The sequence below is a fragment of the Bombus impatiens genome, unplaced genomic scaffold (assembly GCF_000188095.3).
Source record: "Bombus impatiens unplaced genomic scaffold, BIMP_2.2 scf_0155, whole genome shotgun sequence".
NCBI classification, from domain to species: Eukaryota; Metazoa; Arthropoda; class Insecta; order Hymenoptera; family Apidae; genus Bombus; species Bombus impatiens.
The window spans coordinates 847,393-868,653 of record NT_176574.1 but is presented as its reverse complement, the minus strand read 5'-3'; the positions used below and the strand labels follow the sequence as shown (position 1 = coordinate 868,653).

Sequence of the window (21,261 nt, the reverse complement as noted above, 5' to 3'; positions counted from 1 at the left end):
GAGCCGCCAACTCCTGGAATTCCCGGAAGGCGAGTTAAGCGTTCGTGGAAAAGTAGCGGAGAACGTACGAACGTCCGATAATTTCTAGGCACGGAATACTTCTACACGTCCAACGACACGCTGTTCGCGAACGCGTTCCTGGACAGAGACGCGTTGGGTCCGCCGCCTAGAGGCCCCGGACCGCAAGTCGCCGTTCAAGTTCAGTGTATCGTGTGGGACGAGATCACCGGAATGCAGTACGCACCGATCGACACGCTGCACGTCGACGTCTTGGATCAGGACGACAATCCACCGATGGCGCAGGGCAACCACTCGATCGACGTGATTCTTCCAGAATTTACCGCGGTGAGTGACGCGATCCTGTCCAGCTGTTTATCAGGCGTAAGAATGGATTGTCCTCCACTGTTGAGTATCATCAGAGTTTCATTCGTGAACGACGAAGACAGGCCATCGAAGTAATTTCCATCGTCGTCGATGATATTTCGCCTAGTTTTCTTGCGAATACCATCGATATAAACTTGGCGTTTTGCCCCTGTAGTCGGTGCAAATGTTCGTTTTCAAATTTCTCAGGACCTCCGGAGCGTGGTCGATCCTCGAGATCGAAATCGCACCGTTTAGATCGCTGGTGCTAATTTCTGCGCGTTCGCCGGTAAGATTCGCTTCGTTACAGATCACGCGAACCATTTGGATGGCTCAAGTCGACATTTCTCTCGGATCAAACGCAAATGGCTTACAGTGTCGAATACGCTGTTCACTGCGAGCCGTTGCGTGCGCTAATCGACGTACTGCAAGGTTCTCCGTCAATGCTACAAAATTAGGAAACAGCTGTAGAATATTTCCATTCGATTACGCGAGGATTCGCACAATCCGACTGGATAGTCGAGAAAAATTCATTCCTACACTCGCGTTACTCGTTCCTCGGAATGTTCCGAGCTCCTACATCTGCACTGCGCTTCTGCTTGTTGCGCTAAACACACATATATCTACGTACATTGTACACGCAACTACGTCGATGAAAGGAAAATCTCGTTAGCGAACGGACGACGAATCGTTTAAAAAGTCGTCGACTTAATCAGTGGCGCATTGTTGCAGCGATCACGAGGCATTGTTTCCAGCGTGAAAAGACACGGAAGCGACGAACGCGACAACGGAACCGTCTCGAAGAATCGTCGGGAAGGAAAACCCCTTCGGGGTCTGATCTTGATTAAGCCCGAATCTCTTTTCTACTTTCGCCGCCTATCCTCTCGCGTTTCCCGCTTCTCCTAACGTCCCTTCGCGTCGCCTCCGCGCCCGAGTAGGCGAAATTTTTCTCGCTATTCGCGTAAAAATCTTGTCATCCGTGTCGTGTCGATAGGGCGACAAACTGGTGGACGACAACAAGCTGATACTGAAGGACGCGGACGCGGAAAGTAGTAACCGCTACAGCGTCCGTATGCTCGGAGACGCTCACGACGCCTTTAACGTCTCCCATAACACTTTGCCGATCGAAGTTCCCAGAGGGATCCCGTACACCGCCATATTCACCAGTGAGTCGATGTTTACGAACGTATTTCCCTACAGTTCGATCGTCCTCGCTTCTTTCTCGATAAGGATCTGTTTGCATCGGGTAAATTTCTGTTTCCTTCGTTACAGGAATATCCGCAAAAACCACTCTTCTGCCAAAGTCTCCGTATCGCGTGATCCTGCAAGTGAAGGACGAGTCTCTGATCCCAGGACACGGAGAAAACACGGTGAGTCTGAGTCCATCGCAGATAGCTGGCGCGAACGAGAGAAACGCGGGTCTTCTTTAAGAGCCGCGAGGCGAAGAAGAAAATTCGGGGAAACTGGAATAGCAGCGAGCGAGGATTCGGGAAATTTTTTCCCCTAATGATCTGACTGCGGATTTTTGTACGCTCGTGCGAAATTTTTGCGCTAATACTCGGACGAGCGGTTTCAAAATTGCAGTTAAGATTGTACTTATATTATCCGATTAATCAATTTCTCAGATTTTGTTAATATAAGAATTTACGTAAAGTTAGATGAGTAAAAGAGTTATAGAAGAACAAAACTTAGATGAACGTAGAATTTTTAATTAAATTTGAAGCTGGTCTGAATTGAAATTTTACCGGGTAATCTTGGCGTTAAAGTTGCGCGAAATGATATATGCAAAACTATGGAAAGTATCGAAATCAAAGTACTTTTTCATGACGCTTATCGCAAGAAATAAATTTTTACGATTGCATTCGTTTCCTTGTTTATATTAGTAGAAGTATGAAATTGGAATTAAATGTTCGCGGTTTAGAGACGATGATCCGCGTCGATGAAGCTGCCTTTAACGAGAAACTCGATAGAAATACGCGCGGTCTTGTTTCCAACCTAGTTCGAACTTTTCTTTCGCAATTTCGATGATGCAAATTCCACGTCCGATGTTCAGTCGTGAATTCGTATCTCGAAATGAGTTCCTGATAACAAATAGGAGGGCAGCGATCAAACAACATCTTCCTGGTCTCAGCTGGCACGGATCCATTGGCGTAATCGCGACTCGTTAAACAATTAGATAGCAAAGGCTGCGAGAGTGTTAGCTGGGTGCGGTTTCGAGGAGCCGATTAAAGGAAAATTAATGGGATCGTTCCGCGTCGAGAAATTGCACAGCGGCGGACGCGTGGGCGGAAGCTGCCTATTATCTCCGAGCAGAACTTCCGATTTCAACGTTTAACCGAGCCTCGCGTAAACGCCCACTAAAAACTAGTCGAAAAATTCGGCGAATCGGCCGGGATTTCGTTTTCGCCGCTTTCTTTTTCCGTGGATTGACAATTTTTCATTCGGCGTCGCGTTACCCTGTCGGAGTCAGCTCATGGCCGCGTCTGTTTCACGCTCGATTGGATGAACGAATTTGTAATCGAAAACAGTCGACGATGAATATTTTTCTCTACTTTCGCGACCATTCCTGAATACCAGCTATTATTTTGGTCTTTTTACGCGAGAAAAGGGAAATTCATGAGACTATGGTTACAGTAAAATCGTATCAGGGACGAATTCACGTTCTGACAAACTCAATAAATCGATGCAATCAAATATGGATTAGATCGCGTGCAACCTAATAATGCAGTAATAAGGCAATGTTTGCATCGGATACGTAATATACAGGGTGGTTGGTAACCGGTGGTACAAGCGGAAAGGGGGTGATTCTACGCGAAAAAAGAAGCCGAAAATATAGAATAACAATTTTTCGTTCGAGGCTTTGTTTTCGAGAAAATCGACTTTGAATTTTCGCTCGGTACTCGTGCACTTTATCGCGTCTCGTTATAGCGGATCTCACTGTGGATCGTTGCCTCGATGGAAAAATTAAAAAAAAATAAAAAAGAAATGTTATTCTATATCTTCGACTTCTTTTTTCACGTAGAATCACCCCCTTTCCGCTTGTACCAACAGTTACCAACCACCCTGTATATAATAGATCTTTACGAGTGTATCCACTGCAGCCATCGGATATTTCATCCGTCACTTTCCATTCCATTCACTGCAACCATGGCTGCGTATCTATTGGGTTGGCAACTAAGTGATTACGGATTTTGTCATTAGGTGGTATTGTCAAAATCCGCAATCACTTAGTTGCCAACCCAATAATACATATATGCAGTTTCCGAATGAATATGATGTTTCTATATACGTTACATAGTTACGTTATGATTTCTAATTACAGTATACGCGTTAAGCAAGTGTCGATAATTTCTTCAGGAATCGGAAGATTCCCGATTCGGTACAGTATCGGTTCGATGTCGATCGAAGAAGAATCGATATCGACGATTGGTACCAAATACAGGTATCCTTCGCGTGACACGGAATTCTTGCGACACGACTCTGCTCCGCCACGTTTCGAGAATCGCAGAAATCGGAGAAATTCTTATAAGGAGGAACTGCGAGGAGAATTTTTAAGTGCAAGCACCGTCACGCGCCGGTTCAGATTTGCGCATGGAACTTTTGAATATCGAGATTTTGAATCCATTTTTAGTTGGTAGAATATTAATCCTTTGCACTCGACAATTGCAATTTTTTCGCTGTAGGGAAGCGACAACTCCAAGCTCTCCGAAGAAAAATTGATACTTTCTATAACTAACGTAAATAATATCAATACGTAATGCTTTAAATTAATTTATTTTTAATTGATTTTGGAATCTAATCACCAATTTGGCGTTAATTCTTCGTTTCGTGTAACACGATTTCGCACGACATGGCGCTTTTTCGCAACCTCACTACCGCGTCATACCGAGAGATATCTAAAATTTCGATGTCTTATATCGAGTACTTTGGTACCGAATTGATTGAGTATTATCAATACGTAATTTCGGTATCGATCCAATCACTAGCTATATGACACTGACTAAGATGTTGGGCGGACTACCCACTAAAAACTCCTTCTCATTCCATATTCCGTGGTGAAAGGTCACTCTCAGTCTCGAAATACTGCATAGGCAAATACTTCTAGGATCCTGGATTCCAATTTGCATAGCCACCCACGCACAGCTTTGCGAATTTGGTAGAAGAGGTAACGAATTTCCAAATGAAGTGACCAAGAGAGCAAGGCTTGCCTCTGATAGCTGAACATTTTTTACTTTTATTATCTCGTTTCGCTTAATTTCGACTTCCTTGCCCCGGGATGCACGCGGTTCTACAATATTTTTTCTTTTTCTAGGAAAATGATGAAAATTTGGGGCAAAAATAAATAAATAATTCGATTTCTTATTTCCCTTCGAATTATCATGAGTTCTCCGCTCGAGGTTATTCCTAGCTCGACATATCTACACGTTTGAAATACATCGCATAAAGATGTGTCGTTATTATTGCAAAATCGTCGATGACCTTGGATACTTAAAAGAATAAAAAATAAAGGAAGAAAAAAATAACCAGCAAGGGAAAAAGATATGAACCGCGATATGCCTCGTTCTGAACTAAACAACTTTTACCTCCATACATTTTTTTGCATATGCAAAAGAAACAAAGATACAAAGTGGACAAGACAAATGAAACACTCTGTACATAACTACATATACCTATGTATAACTTAAATTTCTAGATTAAACAACTTTTACCTCCATACACTTTTTTGCATATGCAAAAGTAACAAAGATACAAAGTGGACAAGACAAATGAAACACCCTGTACATAACTACATATACCTATGTATAACTTAAATTTCTAGATTAAACAACTTTTACCTCCATACACTTTTTTGTATATGCAAAAGCAACAAAGATACAAAGTGGACAATATAAATGAAACACCCTGTACATAACTACATATACCTATGTATATCATAACTTAAACTTCTCCTAACGCATATATCTCTGTAAAATTACTACAATACGATATCGCACGTTTTACGTTTGTCGCTGATAGCTGAACATTACACTGACTTTCTACGGACCGGAACATCGAACGACCACGACGACCGTGTCGCCGATATCATCCGGGAAACAGCAATCCTTCACGTATCCCTCGATCGTGAAAGTCGCACGGCTCGCGTCTCGTTACACCCGAGTCGCGAGACCGACCAGCGAACCGCACACCTCGATAACTTTCAACGTTCACGGGTCGAGCGCGTTCGCCATCACTCACAAGAGCGGTATAATCTACGTCGCTGACGAGGATCTGCTGAAAACGGAGCCAGCTAATTTGGTGTAAGTGGTCACAGCACGTAGGAGCCTCGTTGACCCGTGATCGATCCGTACGATCGTGCGTAAAACATTTCGACGATTCGATCTATGGATCGATGTTTCAGGCTTAAAGTGAAATGGTACGCGAAAGATCGTCCGATCTCTTCCAAAACCGTAAAGATCAATTTATCGGCTGTGTCGATGTCGAAGTTAGACACGTGTAACCATAGCAAGATCGGCCGGTTGCATTCGTGCGCCAACGCGGAAACGCCAGAGGACTGCGAATCCAGTTGCGGAGTTGGCAGCGGATTTTACAGGTGACGATCGCTTTCCTTTCGCGTACGTCGGAATTTAATGTAGGAATTTAATATACCGTAATATTCCGTCATATTTCGCTGCTTGGCAACGACGGTGGGACAACTAAAATAACGTCCGGATAAAAGATCCGCGTTATGTTTCTATCTCCATCATGCGAAACGGTATACGTTAGATTTCCGCCAGTTTTGCGTCACAGGGCAAAGTTACCGTTTATGATAGCTATCAATTTGGTTTTAGTTTCGCGATAACGCTGGCTCGTCTTATTTCCTGACGCTATTTTCGGATTATACTATTATACTAGGATTATATAATTTTCGCGCATGGTGCATCGGTTATCTCGTTTAATAAAAATCGATCATTTCGTGATTATCTGGCGATAAGTCAGCCGCCTTAGAACGTCACCGAAACGACTCGCGTGGATTTCTTTGCAAATTTCAGAAAACCTCTGCTTTAAAATTTACATCTTTTTAGTTTTGCCACTGTCGACTCCAAGCGTAATTTAATATTTCCATAATGAATATATATAAACTTTCTTCCAAAACTATGTAACATTGTCTTTCGTGGATTCTACTCTTAACTCCTAACGTAACTCGCCTTCTCACATTCTTTCTCACTCGTGCTCTCTTCATACCTGTCATTACCAATCGCGCAATCTGTCGTTGAGTTTCTCTCTTCGTAAATTCATTACCATAACTGCAGACCGGTTACATGTCCAAGATATTCAACGAACAATAATTCTAACAGTGCCTGCCCTCTCCCTCTCTTCCTCTCTTTCTCTCTGGCTGCTTCCCCTTAACTCGTCGTACGATCTCGCAATCGGTCGGATTTTCAGCAAGGGCAGCTTTTCCGCTCGATGCGTATGGAGATGGAACAAACGTCCGAACCAGGGTTCCATAATGTCCGAGTACTATCCAACTTGTTCCCCGGATTTGTCTCACTGTCCCGATAACAAGTGCGACGAGCTCGAACGGTTGGATCCTCGCATTTGTCCCCAGGATTGCACCGTTGAATGTGAGCTTCGTTCTTTTACCTTTTGCATTCTTGCTCTTCCATCTCGCTAACGCTTCCATCGGCGATAATCAATTTTAACGTTCCAGCGGACGTCCACTTCGCTCACATGAACAAGAACGGACGTGGCATCAAGAGCGGCTTGGGAACTTGCGCGTGCAACGATATGCTGCAATGCACGTGCAACGTGGATCATTTCCGCGCGCAAAACGACAGTCCTGGCAGAGGCGGCAAGCAGGGAATGGATGGAGAGGAGGGTAAAGATGGAAAAGGCGGGAAATCGCGAGACATAGAGGAGGAGATTGTGGTGACCGGCGCCCGAAAAGGTTCCACGATCATTCACTGAACCCTCGTTGCTTCGCGCATTAACCCCGCTATCTTCTTTAGAGATCGTTTTACGCCCGATCCTCTTCTTTTATTCTAAATTTCTCGAGTTTCGGATCAATCGGGGTTGAGGATATTTCCGATAATAGAGGCTCGCTCGCTACACCTATTAGCTGCTGTTATTCAATTTTTAGCTCGAGATAGTAGAGGCTGACGTTCGGATAACCGAGCCTGAACAACAATTTCGTCACAGATTGTGTCCAATTATGTATCAGCTCGGATAGAGCACACGGACGCGTACGACTTCGGAAGTCACGTTCGTATAAGAGAAAGTACGCTCGAGCGTAGGTCGAATAACGAAGGCTCGGTCACAGAGTTCGCATAACCGACGATAAAAGAACAACTGGTTCGTATAAACGGGGTTCGGATAAACAAACTTTTACCGCGTATATTACAGTATCTTTTTGGAATAGTAGAAATATTTTTGCTCGTTGAACGAAGAGTAAGATTAAGAGATTAAACTTGTAGGATCGCAACTGGATTAAACTCTTTCTTTTTTTTTTACGTAGCACCTCAAGGACCTTGTGGACCTATCTGCATGATAAGCCTGATAGGAGTCAGTTTCTTCGTGCTGATATTGATCATCAGTTCTCTCGTTACTTCGAGATACAGGTAGGTCACTGGTAAATTAATTATATGGTTTTGCCTGGTCAGTATAATAACACTGGCGATGAAAGAAGTCGAAACGCGCGAAACATGACCAAAGGCTAAGCGTTCGTATTAACGCGATGTTTGCGCAAACGAGAACGAAACACGAGTTCTCACGACAGCTGCGGAATTACAGCTGGCCAAATTCTAGATAACTCTCGAACGAGCGCTTTGTGCTCGAGTCACGTCGATCGTTCGATCCACCACCGAACAACGAGTTTTCGAAAGAAAGAGGATTCCTCTCCGAATCCGATTCTCCAGTATTTCGATAACGACGTTTAATCGGTAGAACGACGACCGCGCATATCGAGCCCGCGCAGAATCAAATGTTCCTTTTGTCACTCGATTGCCCGAGGTATCGATACGATTCTACGATAAAAACTTGTTATCACCGACGGTGGCGAACAGAAGGAAATTTGAAATGCGTATTTGCATACAACCAGGCGGCGGATATTTATGCAAATTCATATTTTTATGAATACGACTGAAAGAGTAGCACCCAGGCAGAGATTTATTCTACTTAGCAAATACCGTGACAGGTATTACGCTTTCAATATTTTATACAGGGTGGTTGGTAATTGGTGATACAAGCGGAAAGGGGATGATTCTACGCGAAAAAAGAAGTCGAAAATATAGAATAAAAATTTTTCGTTCGAGGCTTTGTTTTCGAGAAAATCGACTTTGAATTTTCGCTCGGCACGCGTGCACTTTGTCTCGTCTCGTTATAACGAATCTCACTGTAGATCGTTGTCTCGATGGAAAAATTAAAAAAAAAAATTTTATACTATACTTTTGACTTCTTCTTTCGCCTAGAATCACCCCCTTTTCCGCGTACACCACCAGTTACCAACCACCCTGTATATTTTCATATTAAGTGCAACTTTTCATCCTCGGATTTCACATTTCTGAATGATTTTTATGCAGTAACAATCACCTATATTATTACGTCTATTCGTAGTTTAATCGTTCTTGTCAATCGCAGCTTTTTTTCTAAAGTGGTGACGTTTTTTATACGGCTTTTCTTTTTGCTTCAAACTTCCCTTTGTCCTCCACTTTATTTCAAGACGAGATATACAGCCAATATATCACAAGAAAGCGAGTTTAAAAGTTTGTCTGCACACGAAATTGAAGAAACTTCCTCGTCGTATCCGCGTGAATGTTGGCGCGCGTCTATCTCGTAAAAGTTTGACAGTGGATATTCCGACTGACGTTCGTCGATGAGTACGACTGGCCGACGTAGATATTTCTCGCGAAATGATCGTCGACTTGCCGCGTCTATCCCGATTTTAAAAGTCGTCACGACACGGCAATATGATCGATGAGAGGATCTTACGTTTCAGACAGGGTAAGAAGCAAACTCGACGAAACGGAAAACGAAGAGTCGACAATGACTCGAACGTAGTCGGCATATTATCCTCGGACTACATTGACAGAGGCGACGGTTTGCTTATCGGCTTGGACACCTTCACCGCAGCCAATCGTCACCTACTTCTTCCGAAAACGTGCCCGGTAAGCAGCGACTCTTTGCCTCGAATCATTCATTTTCGTTACTCCTACGCTAAGCTCAGGATTCATCCGACCGACGAATATAATTCTTTGCCTCTCACCGCGTTGCAACTTTGTACGTGATCGTTTGTACCTATCCTTTGGTACAATTTCGGGTATTTCGCGTACGCTAACTCTAGAACTACCACAGAACGATAGTAAAAACGAGGTAATTTTTCATTTTCCATACATCTACAACGATGCATTGTTACAGATTTCAACGACGAATTAAAGCTTGTAAATCTTACCGCGTTATAAACTCTGTCCTATTATTCGCGCTTTAATTTCCTCGATGCAAAGTTTCATACTTTAGTAGCGGTCGATGGTTCTACCATTAAGTTAAATAAAATATTTCGATCGATCGTATTTCGTTTTCTTTTGAACCACATGCACCGTTACCGTACGTGTATCGTACGTTTTACGGTACGTTGCAACAAAGATACAGCGACGGAAATGGTTAACTGACACTTTCATGGACTTTGTTCCTTGCTCCTTCGCGCATTGTTCATTACCAGCGGTAAGATCATCGTAAAACACGAAACGAGAAAAACGGTGCAACGGAAACGTCGGAGACGTTGAATCGTTTTCGTTGAACTATTTCTCCAGCCGGATCCTAAATGGGAATTCCCACGAGCGCGATTGACCATCGAACAAGTGCTCGGCGAAGGAGAATTCGGCCGCGTGTTGCGCGCCAAAGCGATCGACATCGGTGGAATTCCAGGAGCCACCACTGTTGCGGTGAAAACGTTAAAGGAGAACGCGTGCGCATCCGAATTGGCCGACTTGCTGTCCGAGTATCAACTGTTGAAAGAGGCTCAACATCCGAACGTGATCAGGTTGCTGGGTGCGTGCACCACTCCCGGAGCGCCAGTCTACCTCATCATCGAATTCGCGGAGTTTGGCTCGTTGCGGTGAGTACGTAATCTTGCTTGCTGTTGCACGTCCACGGAGCGGAATGGAATTCCGCATAACGAGATTCGCCCAGAATCGCCGGACGATAACCGCTTCACGAGAAAACCTTCGTCGCGTCGCGTTAATTGAATTCTTCTTGCATCTCGCATTTTCATGGAACGCGGAACGAGGGACGGGCTCGTTTAAACGCGAAGAGACAAACGGCGACGAACAGGCGGCGACGCGGCGTTACGGCCGTGTCAACGCGCGACTCGCTTCTTCCAGTCTCCATATTATTACAATATATATTCCTCTTTATGCGGTTTCTTTTAAATTTCTAGCCATGTACGCGTCTAATGTTTTATCATATGTAGCAGGTCTTTGTCCTATCGACGATATTAACCAGCGTAAAATCGCTTGAAGTAACGTTGAAGGTCTTCGATTAATATTAAATAGAAAGGAAACATTCAGGATAAGCATAGTTATGCATTATCATTTTTTAATTGTAATACTAAGAATTTGGCTTTTATACTTTTTGCATTTAATAATAAGATGCAAATAAATTTTTTACATTGTGTACAGAAGAACGACGTTTCAATGTCTCTTCGGCAAAAGTTTCATCAACCTTTTTTCATAGCTTCCAGACACGTCACTTTGTTTTTGATTCTGTTTAAGAATTTCTCTCGAACGTAATGTTGTCGGAACACGTTTTCTCTCTTGCGTATATGGCGTTACTTGTGCATTTGCCAATTTTCCCAGAGACAGTGGTCGTCTCTAAAGTTTATGTCTATTCCAGTTACGCTCAATTACAGCGAACAAAACGTATACATTATATGCTCTGTTCGAATAACACGCAACCATCGTCTAATCAGGGACATCAATTGCGTTTTTAGTATCGTTATAATCTTCAACTATAAGTGGCTTTCTAACTTCTTCGTTATTGATACATTTAGCTCTGCGCAGTGTACTTTGTAAAATAATTAATATACTTTTCTTCGGCACGTACGTATTCTAAATTACGAAGACCTTCAACGTAACAACTTTCCTTTCGCGCGGAGACGATATTCATTTTGGAGGAAATTTTTTATAACGTTTCTTCGGAAAGGAATGTAAGCGTATGTCCTAAAATTTCAAGTAAAATGTCTATCGAAAACTACTTGTACAACAGAAACAAAATTCACGTTGGTTCAAAGAGCGCCACGTTCTTACGACCAAGTTTACTCTGCTACAAATACGATAAAAAACGGAGCAGATTCGGTTTTATTGCCGAATCGCTTCGTACATATGTACAGAACGAAATCGAATGTCGAACGTGATCGAATCGGTGATTTCAAGGAGCGTTCACATCGATATAGTTGTCAATATTTAAGGTACTCGATATTATCGTACGCGAGAGAGCCTCTAGACTCTAGACGATCGATATATATTGTCAATACAGTATTAAAAACCTTAAATATTGGCAATAACACCGATCGTCTGAACGCTCCTTTCCCATGTACATCCATGTGAAAATGTACATACGTACTACTACACGAGACAAAGAATTGATTCGGTAAATGAACGATTCGTCCTAGCATGAATAAACCGTAACTCAATAATAGTTATTACACGCTATAATGAATCCATTGATCGTATATTTGGAAGCTGAATGGCGAAAATGTAGAAACGTGCGAACGCTACTTTCGGGATTTGTTACGGAGTGATTATCGATTCGGTAAAAGTACCGCACAGTTTGAACAAGGTGTAACGCAGGATGCGGGAACTTTGCAGGAATTATTTGAGGCATAGCCGACACTTGGAGTCGGAAGTTAGAGCCGGTGGATGTTCGTCTTTATCCAACGTAGTTTCCTGCGAAGCGGATGGAAGGTCCATGTACACGGTCACGCCACGCGACATCCTTTCCTTCGCTTGGCAGATCAGCAAAGGAATGGCCTATCTCGCCGACATTAAGGTAATCCCTTGATCCGCGGCGATAGCCCGTTTTCTCACCTCGTTGAAATCCACACTAACTGTATCGCTTCGCCGTATTGTTCAGTTGGTTCACAGAGATCTTGCAGCCAGGAACGTGCTGCTTGCGACCGAGAAGGTCTGCAAGATCTCGGATTTTGGCCTGACCAGGGACGTTTACGAAGACGATGCGTACTTGAAGCGCAGCAAAGGACGAGGTATGCGCAGAACTGGAAAAACGATTAGCAGGCGAAATGATTAGCTTAGGAGCAGAGGAGGCATGGGGCAGGCTTCTTATCGTTCACTGTCATGAGTTGCTGTATGGTCTTTGTAGTTTAAAGTTGCCAAGTAATTTATTTGTGTGTATATGCACATATTGCTAACCTTTGTATTGGACATATCTGCGTGTTGCTGACAGTTACGTACTCTGGAATGTATATTACGAACATTTACTCGCTGCTCAAATGTGTCAGATACAATAATTCTGTTTTGTGAAATTATGATATTTTATGACAATAACGTACCGCTTATGTATAAACTTTCTTGTCTTCTCTTGTATGATCGTGTTAGATCTATCAGAAATAATCAGATTCGCGTTCCTTTGTCTGATCATATTTTCAATTCTCTAACGCGCGTTACTTTTTTCAAAAGCTTTCGAATCGACTAGAACCAACTAGACTCCTCTTGCCGCGGTTCGTTCTTCGTCTGCATAAAATCTAGCGCTCGTAAATCTTCTCGAGGTTTAGGACGAAGACAGTTTTAACGTGCATCATCCGCGATCAGCTAAACCCCCGTTTAATCCAACGTATATACTTTAATACGTATTTTCCTAGTGCCGGTAAAATGGATGGCACCAGAATCCCTTGTGGATCACGTCTACACCAGCAAGTCTGACGTCTGGAGTTTCGGTGTTCTTCTTTGGGAGCTGGTCACATTGGGCGCGTCTCCTTATCCAGGAGTGGACGTGCATAATCTCTACAATTTACTCAAAGCCGGTTACCGTATGGAGAAACCAGCGAATTGCTCGCAACAGTTGTGAGTAGTCCGACTTTACAAGACTAGCCATCGCGAGTTATAACTAGGAAGTTATCGTGAGTACGCGTACACCATTCGCAGGTACAAGCTGATGATGTCGTGCTGGCATCAAGAACCTGCAATGAGGCCTCCCTTCAAAGAACTTGCCAGTCATTGGGAAAAGATGTTAGAGGACAGCGTCGAATACTTGGACCTGAATCCGAGAACCGTTCACAATCAGGCCTATTTTGCTTCTCTTCACGCGTTGGACAGTCCATGCAGTACGTATCTCTCGTTTCGTTTCATCTCGTCTGGTTTCGGTATGACGAACGATTTTGTTACCGCAGGTTCTGGTAACGATGACATCGACGATGGCGACGAAATCGATACTTTGAGGACGAACGTTGTCAACTACCTAGAGAAACCGTGTTCCGATCCGGTGACAAAGTGCGACAAAATCGACAAACTCCACGCCCTGTGGCAAGAATCCGTAGCAACATTCCCCAAGGAATCCGTCAAGTCGTACGAGAACGATCAATCACCGCCGAGCTTCTGCGTGAATCACTACGAGAGTCCTATCAAATTGAGAAACACCAGCGTCACCAGCAACAGCGAGAACGATCTAGCCACGCCGACGAACGAACGTTCGCAATCCTACATCGACATGGAAGGCAAGAAATCCTCGGAAGTAGAAACGGAGACAGAGACAGAAGTAGAAGAACTACTTGTCTTCGCCAACAGAAACGAAAATAACGATGAAGCCCGCTCTAATTGAGGAAGTGAGACGCGTGAAGACCAGAGGGTGAAATATCGATGATATAGAGGTTCGAGAAGACAAATCGCGTCTTTTCTTCGTTCGAGAGGAGTATCGTCTAGCGTACGACGAGTATGCCATTACGAAACGAACGGGAACGTGATCGTTGAAACGATCGAGAGCAACAAACACCTTCGATACTGTGCCTTCTTTTTCTTTCTGTCGGGCATACGTGTCGCATATAAGAATACGAAACGATGAACTTTGCAACGCTAGAAAATCAGAAAAAGATGCGGATAGCATACGTCCAAATAGATAGATCGACGCTTCAGGAGATAAGAGCTGAAGAACGGTATACTAACGGTGATAGTATATAGTATGGAAATCGATATACAACATTACATTTTCGTGTAAACAGCCAGATCTTTGTGTAATTTATACTAGAAATTATTAACGAGTCTTTCTACTCAAGACGCCTGTTACAGCTTTATATATTCTTGGATTTTTACGATACAGAGCATTCGACGAAAGATGTTCCAAGCTATTCAAATTGCCGAAGCAAACCGCAGTTTAGTCACCCTGATGGAAATTTTCCTATTCGTTTCGTCATTTATGTCCTAACAAGCGATCAAATTGGAACGAACGAAAAAGAACAAATTAGATAAATGGCTTCTCACTGACGAAAGCTACGTCCCTAAAGGGTGACTAACGTTTAATTAACTGTGTAAACGCCTTCCGATAATTTCACGATCAATCGCGTAACAAATGATCGAACGAGAAGCGAAAGATCGTAATGATTAATATTAATTACTAAAATTGTCAAACTTTTAAACTTCCAGTTAAATCCTTCTTCGCAGCGGCTTCCAGCTTTTAACATTCACTTTATGGTGAACCGTCTGTTAAATAATTGCACGAAACGGTGATTCGACGATACACTGAAAGAGGCGGTAAACTTGAGTATCCTAGTTGTTGGTCGATGTAATCGTATTCGAACAAGACTGCTTTTTTATACCTCGGTGAATGAATTCACCCCTTTTTGGTTTACTTGTACAAAGCAGCGCATTCCATTTCGTTATATTAATTAGTCACTTGCCGTTTATGACGCAAGCGTTCAAGTACAAATTTAGTTATATAACACTGTATATTTGCTTACTTCCAATGGATCGACTAGTTCTTAGCACGATCAGGCACGTGCCATGTGAATTCCAACTATTATCATTATACCATCGTTAATATCGTGTTAAAACGTATACACGCGTGTGCAATGTATGCATGCGTAAAAAGATATATATTTAATATACCTGTGACTTAACGAATGGAGAATTGTAAGACGTAACTCACAATAAATGGACACGAGGAGCTGTATGGTAACAAAAAAGAAACTGGCGTTTATTAAGTTAAATCGGTATATATATAAAAAAAAGTCTTACATCTTGAAAAATTACCTAACTTACGCAAGTAAAATTTGTTCACAACGTTATGAATAAAGAATGTACTTGAAACGAAGTCACAAGTTCAATTCGTCGATACGAAACGAGCACGTATCGTCCTTCGAAGATTCACGAGTACATTCTTCCTCACCTTCTCCACCTTCTCCGAGCAAGTTTAATTCATCGATATTTGTTGCAAACGACTGAGACACTGCGTTATCATCCAGCACAGTTGACGTCCGATTATTTGCTGTTTCCGTCCTTTTCAACGTTAAAAGGTTTTCTAAAACACCAATATGTCAGCTACGCTACGAAACGTTCGAACTAACTAAATTAACGATCGATTACGAATCTATAAAGAACTGACCAGTTTCTCGTTCGTCTTTCGCAATGTTCGCATCTTCCTTCAGAATCTCGAGTTTTGCTAATTTCACGCTGTCCAGAAATTCCTGGTCGGATACCGAGGAACATTTTACGCGCTCCACCTTGTGAATAATTTTTACTAGTTTAGGCAACTCTTTTGGTAAAGACAGTCTCCTCAAATGCCTCGTTTCCTCGGGTACATCATCCGATTTACAATACGGCAATTGCACGATATAATAGCGCTTTTCTTTCTCCGACTGATTCTCTTTCACCAGTCTCAAAAGATAATTACCGGTGTTTCGATAAATAGCCGATGCCGCAGGCTTCTTAGGCGGCGGAGAAGTTGCGATAAGAACGACGTCTGCGTTTCGAAACGCAGCATCGCACCAACATTCTGGATCCTACGTTACGAACATAACAAACCAAAAGATTAACATTTCCGTGGGAATACGTGGAGCCGTTTGAAATAAATAGTCCCGTTACTGGCACTAACTTTGTCCGTGGTATCGGTAACATCGAGCATGTCTATCATGGCGTTAACGTCGCAAATTCTTAAATACTTTGCCAGCTCGATCATTACATTGATATGCGACAGTCGAGTCGGTGAGTAGACTAACAAACATTTCGGTATCCTTCTCCTTTTCAATACTTCTACAAAAGAGTGCGAAGCAAACATATAAATTTCAATGGCCACTCTGTATTTACAAAAATATTTTACAAACGTTGCAATTTTACCCTTTTTATACAATTTGTAAAGATGATAAAGGACGTACAATATCACTGGCGGTATCCACACAGTGCTAATAATCATGATCAATAAACGATGAGATGTTTCCTCTGAAAAATACAATTGCCGTAATGCTTAACAACTACGTCAACAAGAAAATATTTTCAGATAATACAGACGCGCATAGGAAATTTTTTTTTGCTTACGTATAATGATAAAAGGCGTGGTGCTGTTCACGCACCCATAGTCGCCACACTCTGAATGCATGGGAGCAACTTTAAAATAAAACACGCCGGTGTGAGCGGTAAAATTGTAGCGAAAATCTTGTTCACTGGTCATATTGAACGTTTTCACGAAATCCGTATCGTTGTTTATTAACCAAATTTTATACCCTGTTACATTATACACTTCTGGCAGTGGTTGCACGTGCAATGAAAGAAGAGGAGCATAGGAGACATCTATATATACAAATGGCCTGTATTCCTTTATACTTACATCTTCTCCTGAGATAGGACAAATTTAAGAGGAACCATCAATATCGAACAAACACACGACTGCTCATTTTCTTTCAATGAAAAATATCTGGCCTAAACACTCACCGATAAATCTGTGCACAGGTACATTGAAAACATATCTTTTGCTATACTTATATTTTTCTCCTGTTACGAGATAATCTAACCGGTATGGAACAGATTCGTAAGATACATCAGAAAATGGACAAGAAATATACAATTCCCGTGGTACTGGGTTGGTTTCGTTCCCATAAAGTTCTATGTACCTACATGCTGATTCGTTCTCATCCAGTAAACTTTGATAACGTGTAACCAGTCCTATTTAACGATAGAAAAGAATTTCAAGTAACGGAATAGAATCGCTTTATTCTATGATTCTTACCATGAAAGTCCACATTGGTAACGCTTAAGTTGAAAGCTGTCAGTTTATATCCGGATTCCTCATACGTGTATGAACGTAAATTAAATTTGGCTGTTGTGCCATCCTCTGGATAACGACTATAACCTTCGAACGTGAGTTTGGTGCAATCTATCGACAAGAAAAGCAAGTAATTCGCATACCTATCTCGTGATTCCCGACTCCTATCTTGTACATTAAAAATACATGCTGCACCACATAAGTCATCGCACTTTTAATCACTATAGCCGATGCTGAATGCATTTAATGAATATATCGTACCTCCTTTCCTTTGAACTTTTGTCAATAGACATTGGAAACCAGGAGTAGCGACTAATTTTGTCTGTAAAATAAACAGACAATTTAACCTAATAATAAATACTCAGCCTAGATACAGTGACTACAATAGATCCTGATAACAAGGTATTTCATTGGAAAAAGAGTATGTGTCAATACCTTTTGTAACAACTATGGACATTTAGAAATTCGAGAAACTAGTTGTAAAGGACTTGAAAAAATAAAAAATTACCACGTTCTGACAGTAGTCTGGATAACAATACATAGCTGCGACGCTTCTGCTCAAGTAACAAAGAAGCATCGCAAGATTGACAAGTCTCCGCATTGTAAGGTTAGAGTTACGAATTAACCACATTTATTAAAAAATTTGATCGAAGTAAACATATTTACGTTACACCCGACATCAACGATTGTCCCAACTTTCCATATTTTTACGATAACATATTACATTCAATCATAACGATTTACATTTTTTCAAGAACTACGATTTTTGCACAATGTAAACTAACGAGCACGCTTCCTACGTGTTTGTCTTTAAACACGCACTCTACCGAACAATGGCGCAACCTCACGAATTTAACGTGCTTTTCAACACAGATGATAAATGTGTCAAGTTATTCGTGATAAGCTCGTTACAAATGAACTACTTATCCTTAATTACAAGAAATAATACTTGAGAAACAAAGAAGGAAGATTCGTTTGTGAATCATCATCTTTTGTCGTATGATCCCATATAAAGTAAATTAGAAAAAGATGATCAACACGTTGGCTGGCACAATGGATATTGATAATCCACGTTATTAAATTCTTTAGAATGATCAAAATAAGATATATTATTTTATAGATTAAGAAATTTTCAACAATGTAAATGATTTAAATAACAATAATATTAAATAGATAGACAACATAATATTTAATTAATTAAAAGAAAATTTTTTTCTGATAATATTATCTAAATCATTCACATTGTTGAAAATTTGTTAGTCTATAAAATAAGAAAAATATTTGGAGAAATTACATATCATAGCGTAGTATGTTTCAATCTTTTGCGGCTCTCAGGACAAAATATATAAAATCCACGTGACAGTCACCGTGTTAAGGTACGTAGTAACGGAAGTAGTAATTACCACGAACAAAACAGAAGTCAAACCATATACTCCTATAATTATTTAGTCGTGTACCCTTATCACTTCTATCTTTTCTACAAAATATAAAAATGCAAAATGTAAAAATGTATTAAGAAGCATTCGAAACGAAATGTTTCTTAAGAGATTGCCAGCATTTGTAATAATCGTTGTCCAGTTTGTTGGAAAGATTTGCAGCCCATTCGGTTATCGCCAAACTATACGACGTTTCAAACATGAAAGCTTGTGTTCCATCGGCGACGCGTTCAGGTTTCAACTTGCTGTTTGAAGCAGTTTCGAAACAAGACGAATCCGGTCCATGTGGCGTCATAATGGAATGCAACGACGCCCCGCCTGGATGGAAACTTTCCTCCTTAGCTTCGTATCGTCCCTTTATCAGGCCCATGAATTCGCTCATACAATTTCCTGCAGGTCGAAGTGACACCATATAAACCATATACGTGGCTGTAGTTCTTAAGTATCTATTTTCATTAGCTTATAAACTGAGAAAGCTGAGCTTAGAGTTTATGAAATTGAATATTATCGTGTGGAGTTACAACTTAAAAGAACAGAATACGTTATTACTTTCTAAGTAGAATCTTCATCGTATTACCACCAATTTGTATTTCTTGCACCAATGAGACACACGTGGATTGGTTTATTACGTTATTTTGAAAAATGGAGTTGGAACTAGGGCGGCGATACGATACCGAAGAATGGAACAAGAACGGGAGGAAGAGAGAAAATGGAATCGGAGAAAGGAAAAATTGTAGGTTCCGCTCGAAAAGAAACAGCAGAATGGTAGTCGCGAAAGAAAAAGGAAGTCGATGGATATCACCGGAGAAAATTCCGAGTTTTCACCGGTATCTCGGTTACACGATTTTTAGAAGCGGTCTAGCATAACGAAGTATCGGGATCGAGCCATGCAGCTGACACCGAATCAGCATAGAAAAGCAAAAGGACGGAACGATCACTGTAATTACGCAGCGTTGTTTATTTCTCGAAAGTGAAAAGACGGAAAGGAAAGAAATGAGGAGAGGGGAGCACAGAAGCTGTCGATTATAGATCTCGACAGCATTATCGGAATCCGTGCTGCTTCTTATCACGAACGCAGATGGCTACAGCCATGGCTACGGCTTCCGATTCTCGAAATTTCTCCGTCACGTCCTACCATCGACGGTATCCGTTAGTTTCTTCTTTTTTTCTTTTTTCTCGCGTTGTCGTCTACAAAATATCGAATAGCCGACTTTCTATGCACTTACGATGATAATAAGGAGGCCGAAAAGTGTGCTCCTGCACGGACCATCGAGGTGGGAATATTACAAAATCGGCTGCTGCTGTACCGATCTTCCCGGAGGGACACGTCAGGACCGTGAAGATCGACGGATCCTGTAGCAGAAATAGACGCGTATAAAGGAAACGTGTATCGATTCGTTCGTGAATCAGAGAATGAAGGAGGTAACGTAGCTTTCGCAATACACTTACACAATGATCAAAGGAAACCGTATTAACGACCATGAATTTGTCGAGGTCGTATTTGAACGGAACGTAATTTCCATGCCAAGCTACCACGTCGAACGGACTGTGGTCTTGCTCGGCTACAAACAGCTTACCGTGATACTTGCACACGATCTCGTAATCGATTTCACGATCCTCGTACCACGCTACAGGCGTTTGAAAATCCCGTGGGTTCGCCAGGCCATTCGCTCCTGTTGCAAGATCAGAGTTCGGTTAGCGATCGGCAGAAAAACGAAAAACTGTAATCTCTTTACTCGATTATCCGCGTTACCTATCGGCCCCAATTCGGGCAATTGAAAGTGATCGTCGTACACCTCCAAGATGTATCCTCTAGATGGACCAAACACAGCAACGTGGAACCGCATACCTTGCTGGATCACGCATATCTCGTTCGGCTCACAACGCATTTTGCCAAACTCCGTGGTTATCAGTAACGCGCCTAGCTGCGGCACTGCGGGTAAAACGTTTTCGTCGATAAAACTAAAACTTTCGACCACCGTCATCGCCGACATTTTCCATGCGCGTAGTTCGGCTCAATTGGAGAGAGAAAGAAGAGGCTGACGAATCGGTCGGTCCATGGTTGGAACAACATACGTACCAATGAGAAGATCTCCGTCGGAATTGTAGAAGGCCTTGTTCTTCATGGAGGCGTTGCAGAGATACACATGGATCGCGATACCTCGGCGAACGCGAGCGTCTCCCGCGCCGCATAGCGTGTGCAAACCCTCCACGAAATCTACCTCCGCGGCTT

The 21,261-nt window shown here is 42.1% G+C and overlaps 3 protein-coding genes and 1 long non-coding RNA gene across 7 annotated transcripts in view; 1 reads left to right on the top strand and 3 right to left on the bottom strand.

Annotated features, from left to right (window-relative positions):
• The window catches only part of LOC100741376 (proto-oncogene tyrosine-protein kinase receptor Ret), a 35,993-nt gene extending 20,416 nt beyond the window's left edge, over positions 1–15,577 (top strand). The window contains exons 5-19 of one of the 2 annotated variants that reach the window (XM_012382658.3): positions 89–345; positions 1,355–1,526; positions 1,633–1,730; positions 5,377–5,657; positions 5,759–5,950; positions 6,784–6,962; positions 7,049–7,216; positions 7,853–7,955; positions 9,332–9,500; positions 10,143–10,447; positions 12,198–12,378; positions 12,463–12,592; positions 13,208–13,409; positions 13,491–13,669; positions 13,736–15,577. In XM_012382658.3, the coding sequence (XP_012238081.1) occupies positions 89–345; positions 1,355–1,526; positions 1,633–1,730; positions 5,377–5,657; positions 5,759–5,950; positions 6,784–6,962; positions 7,049–7,216; positions 7,853–7,955; positions 9,332–9,500; positions 10,143–10,447; positions 12,198–12,378; positions 12,463–12,592; positions 13,208–13,409; positions 13,491–13,669; positions 13,736–14,163 (3,044 nt within the window). In that variant the 3' untranslated portion in view covers positions 14,164–15,577. Of the gene's footprint in view, positions 1–88; positions 346–1,354; positions 1,527–1,632; positions 1,731–5,376; positions 5,658–5,758; positions 5,951–6,783; positions 6,963–7,048; positions 7,286–7,852; positions 7,956–9,331; positions 9,501–10,142; positions 10,448–12,197; positions 12,379–12,462; positions 12,593–13,207; positions 13,410–13,490; positions 13,670–13,735 lie in introns of both variants that reach the window. The other variant, XM_003487449.4, reaches the window with a different exon arrangement.
• On the bottom strand, positions 10,949–13,212 carry LOC117151366. Its single transcript, XR_004461228.1, has 2 exons — positions 12,899–13,212; positions 10,949–12,801 (listed from the first exon to the last, which is right to left on the bottom strand). It is a non-coding gene; the product is annotated as an uncharacterized LOC117151366 (long non-coding RNA).
• LOC100741252 lies at positions 15,506–18,608 on the bottom strand. Of its 2 annotated transcripts, XM_003487448.4 has the most exons (9): positions 18,101–18,608; positions 17,854–17,914; positions 17,557–17,703; positions 17,262–17,492; positions 16,869–17,165; positions 16,671–16,772; positions 16,429–16,586; positions 15,940–16,336; positions 15,506–15,855 (listed from the first exon to the last, which is right to left on the bottom strand). In XM_003487448.4, the coding sequence occupies exons 1-9, from the start codon at positions 18,221–18,223 to the stop codon at positions 15,650–15,652; spliced, it is 1,722 nt and encodes a 573-aa protein (XP_003487496.2). In that variant the 5' UTR covers positions 18,224–18,608; the 3' UTR covers positions 15,506–15,649. The 2 variants fall into 2 exon arrangements, with proteins under 2 accessions (XP_003487496.2, XP_024221702.1); XM_024365934.2 differs by lacking the exon at positions 18,101–18,608 and having other exon boundaries at positions 17,805–17,907.
• A 274-nt stretch (positions 18,609–18,882) lies between these two features.
• The window catches only part of LOC100749161 (homogentisate 1,2-dioxygenase), a 14,940-nt gene continuing 12,561 nt past the window's right edge, over positions 18,883–21,261 (bottom strand). For both annotated transcript variants that reach the window (XM_024365947.2, XM_003487514.4), the window contains 5 exons: positions 21,109–21,261; positions 20,782–20,961; positions 20,478–20,701; positions 20,255–20,381; positions 18,883–19,418 (listed from right to left, as the gene is read on the bottom strand). In XM_024365947.2, the coding sequence (XP_024221715.1) occupies positions 19,105–19,418; positions 20,255–20,381; positions 20,478–20,701; positions 20,782–20,961; positions 21,109–21,261 (998 nt within the window). In that variant the 3' untranslated portion in view covers positions 18,883–19,104. The remainder of the gene's footprint in view (positions 19,419–20,254; positions 20,382–20,477; positions 20,702–20,781; positions 20,962–21,108) is intronic.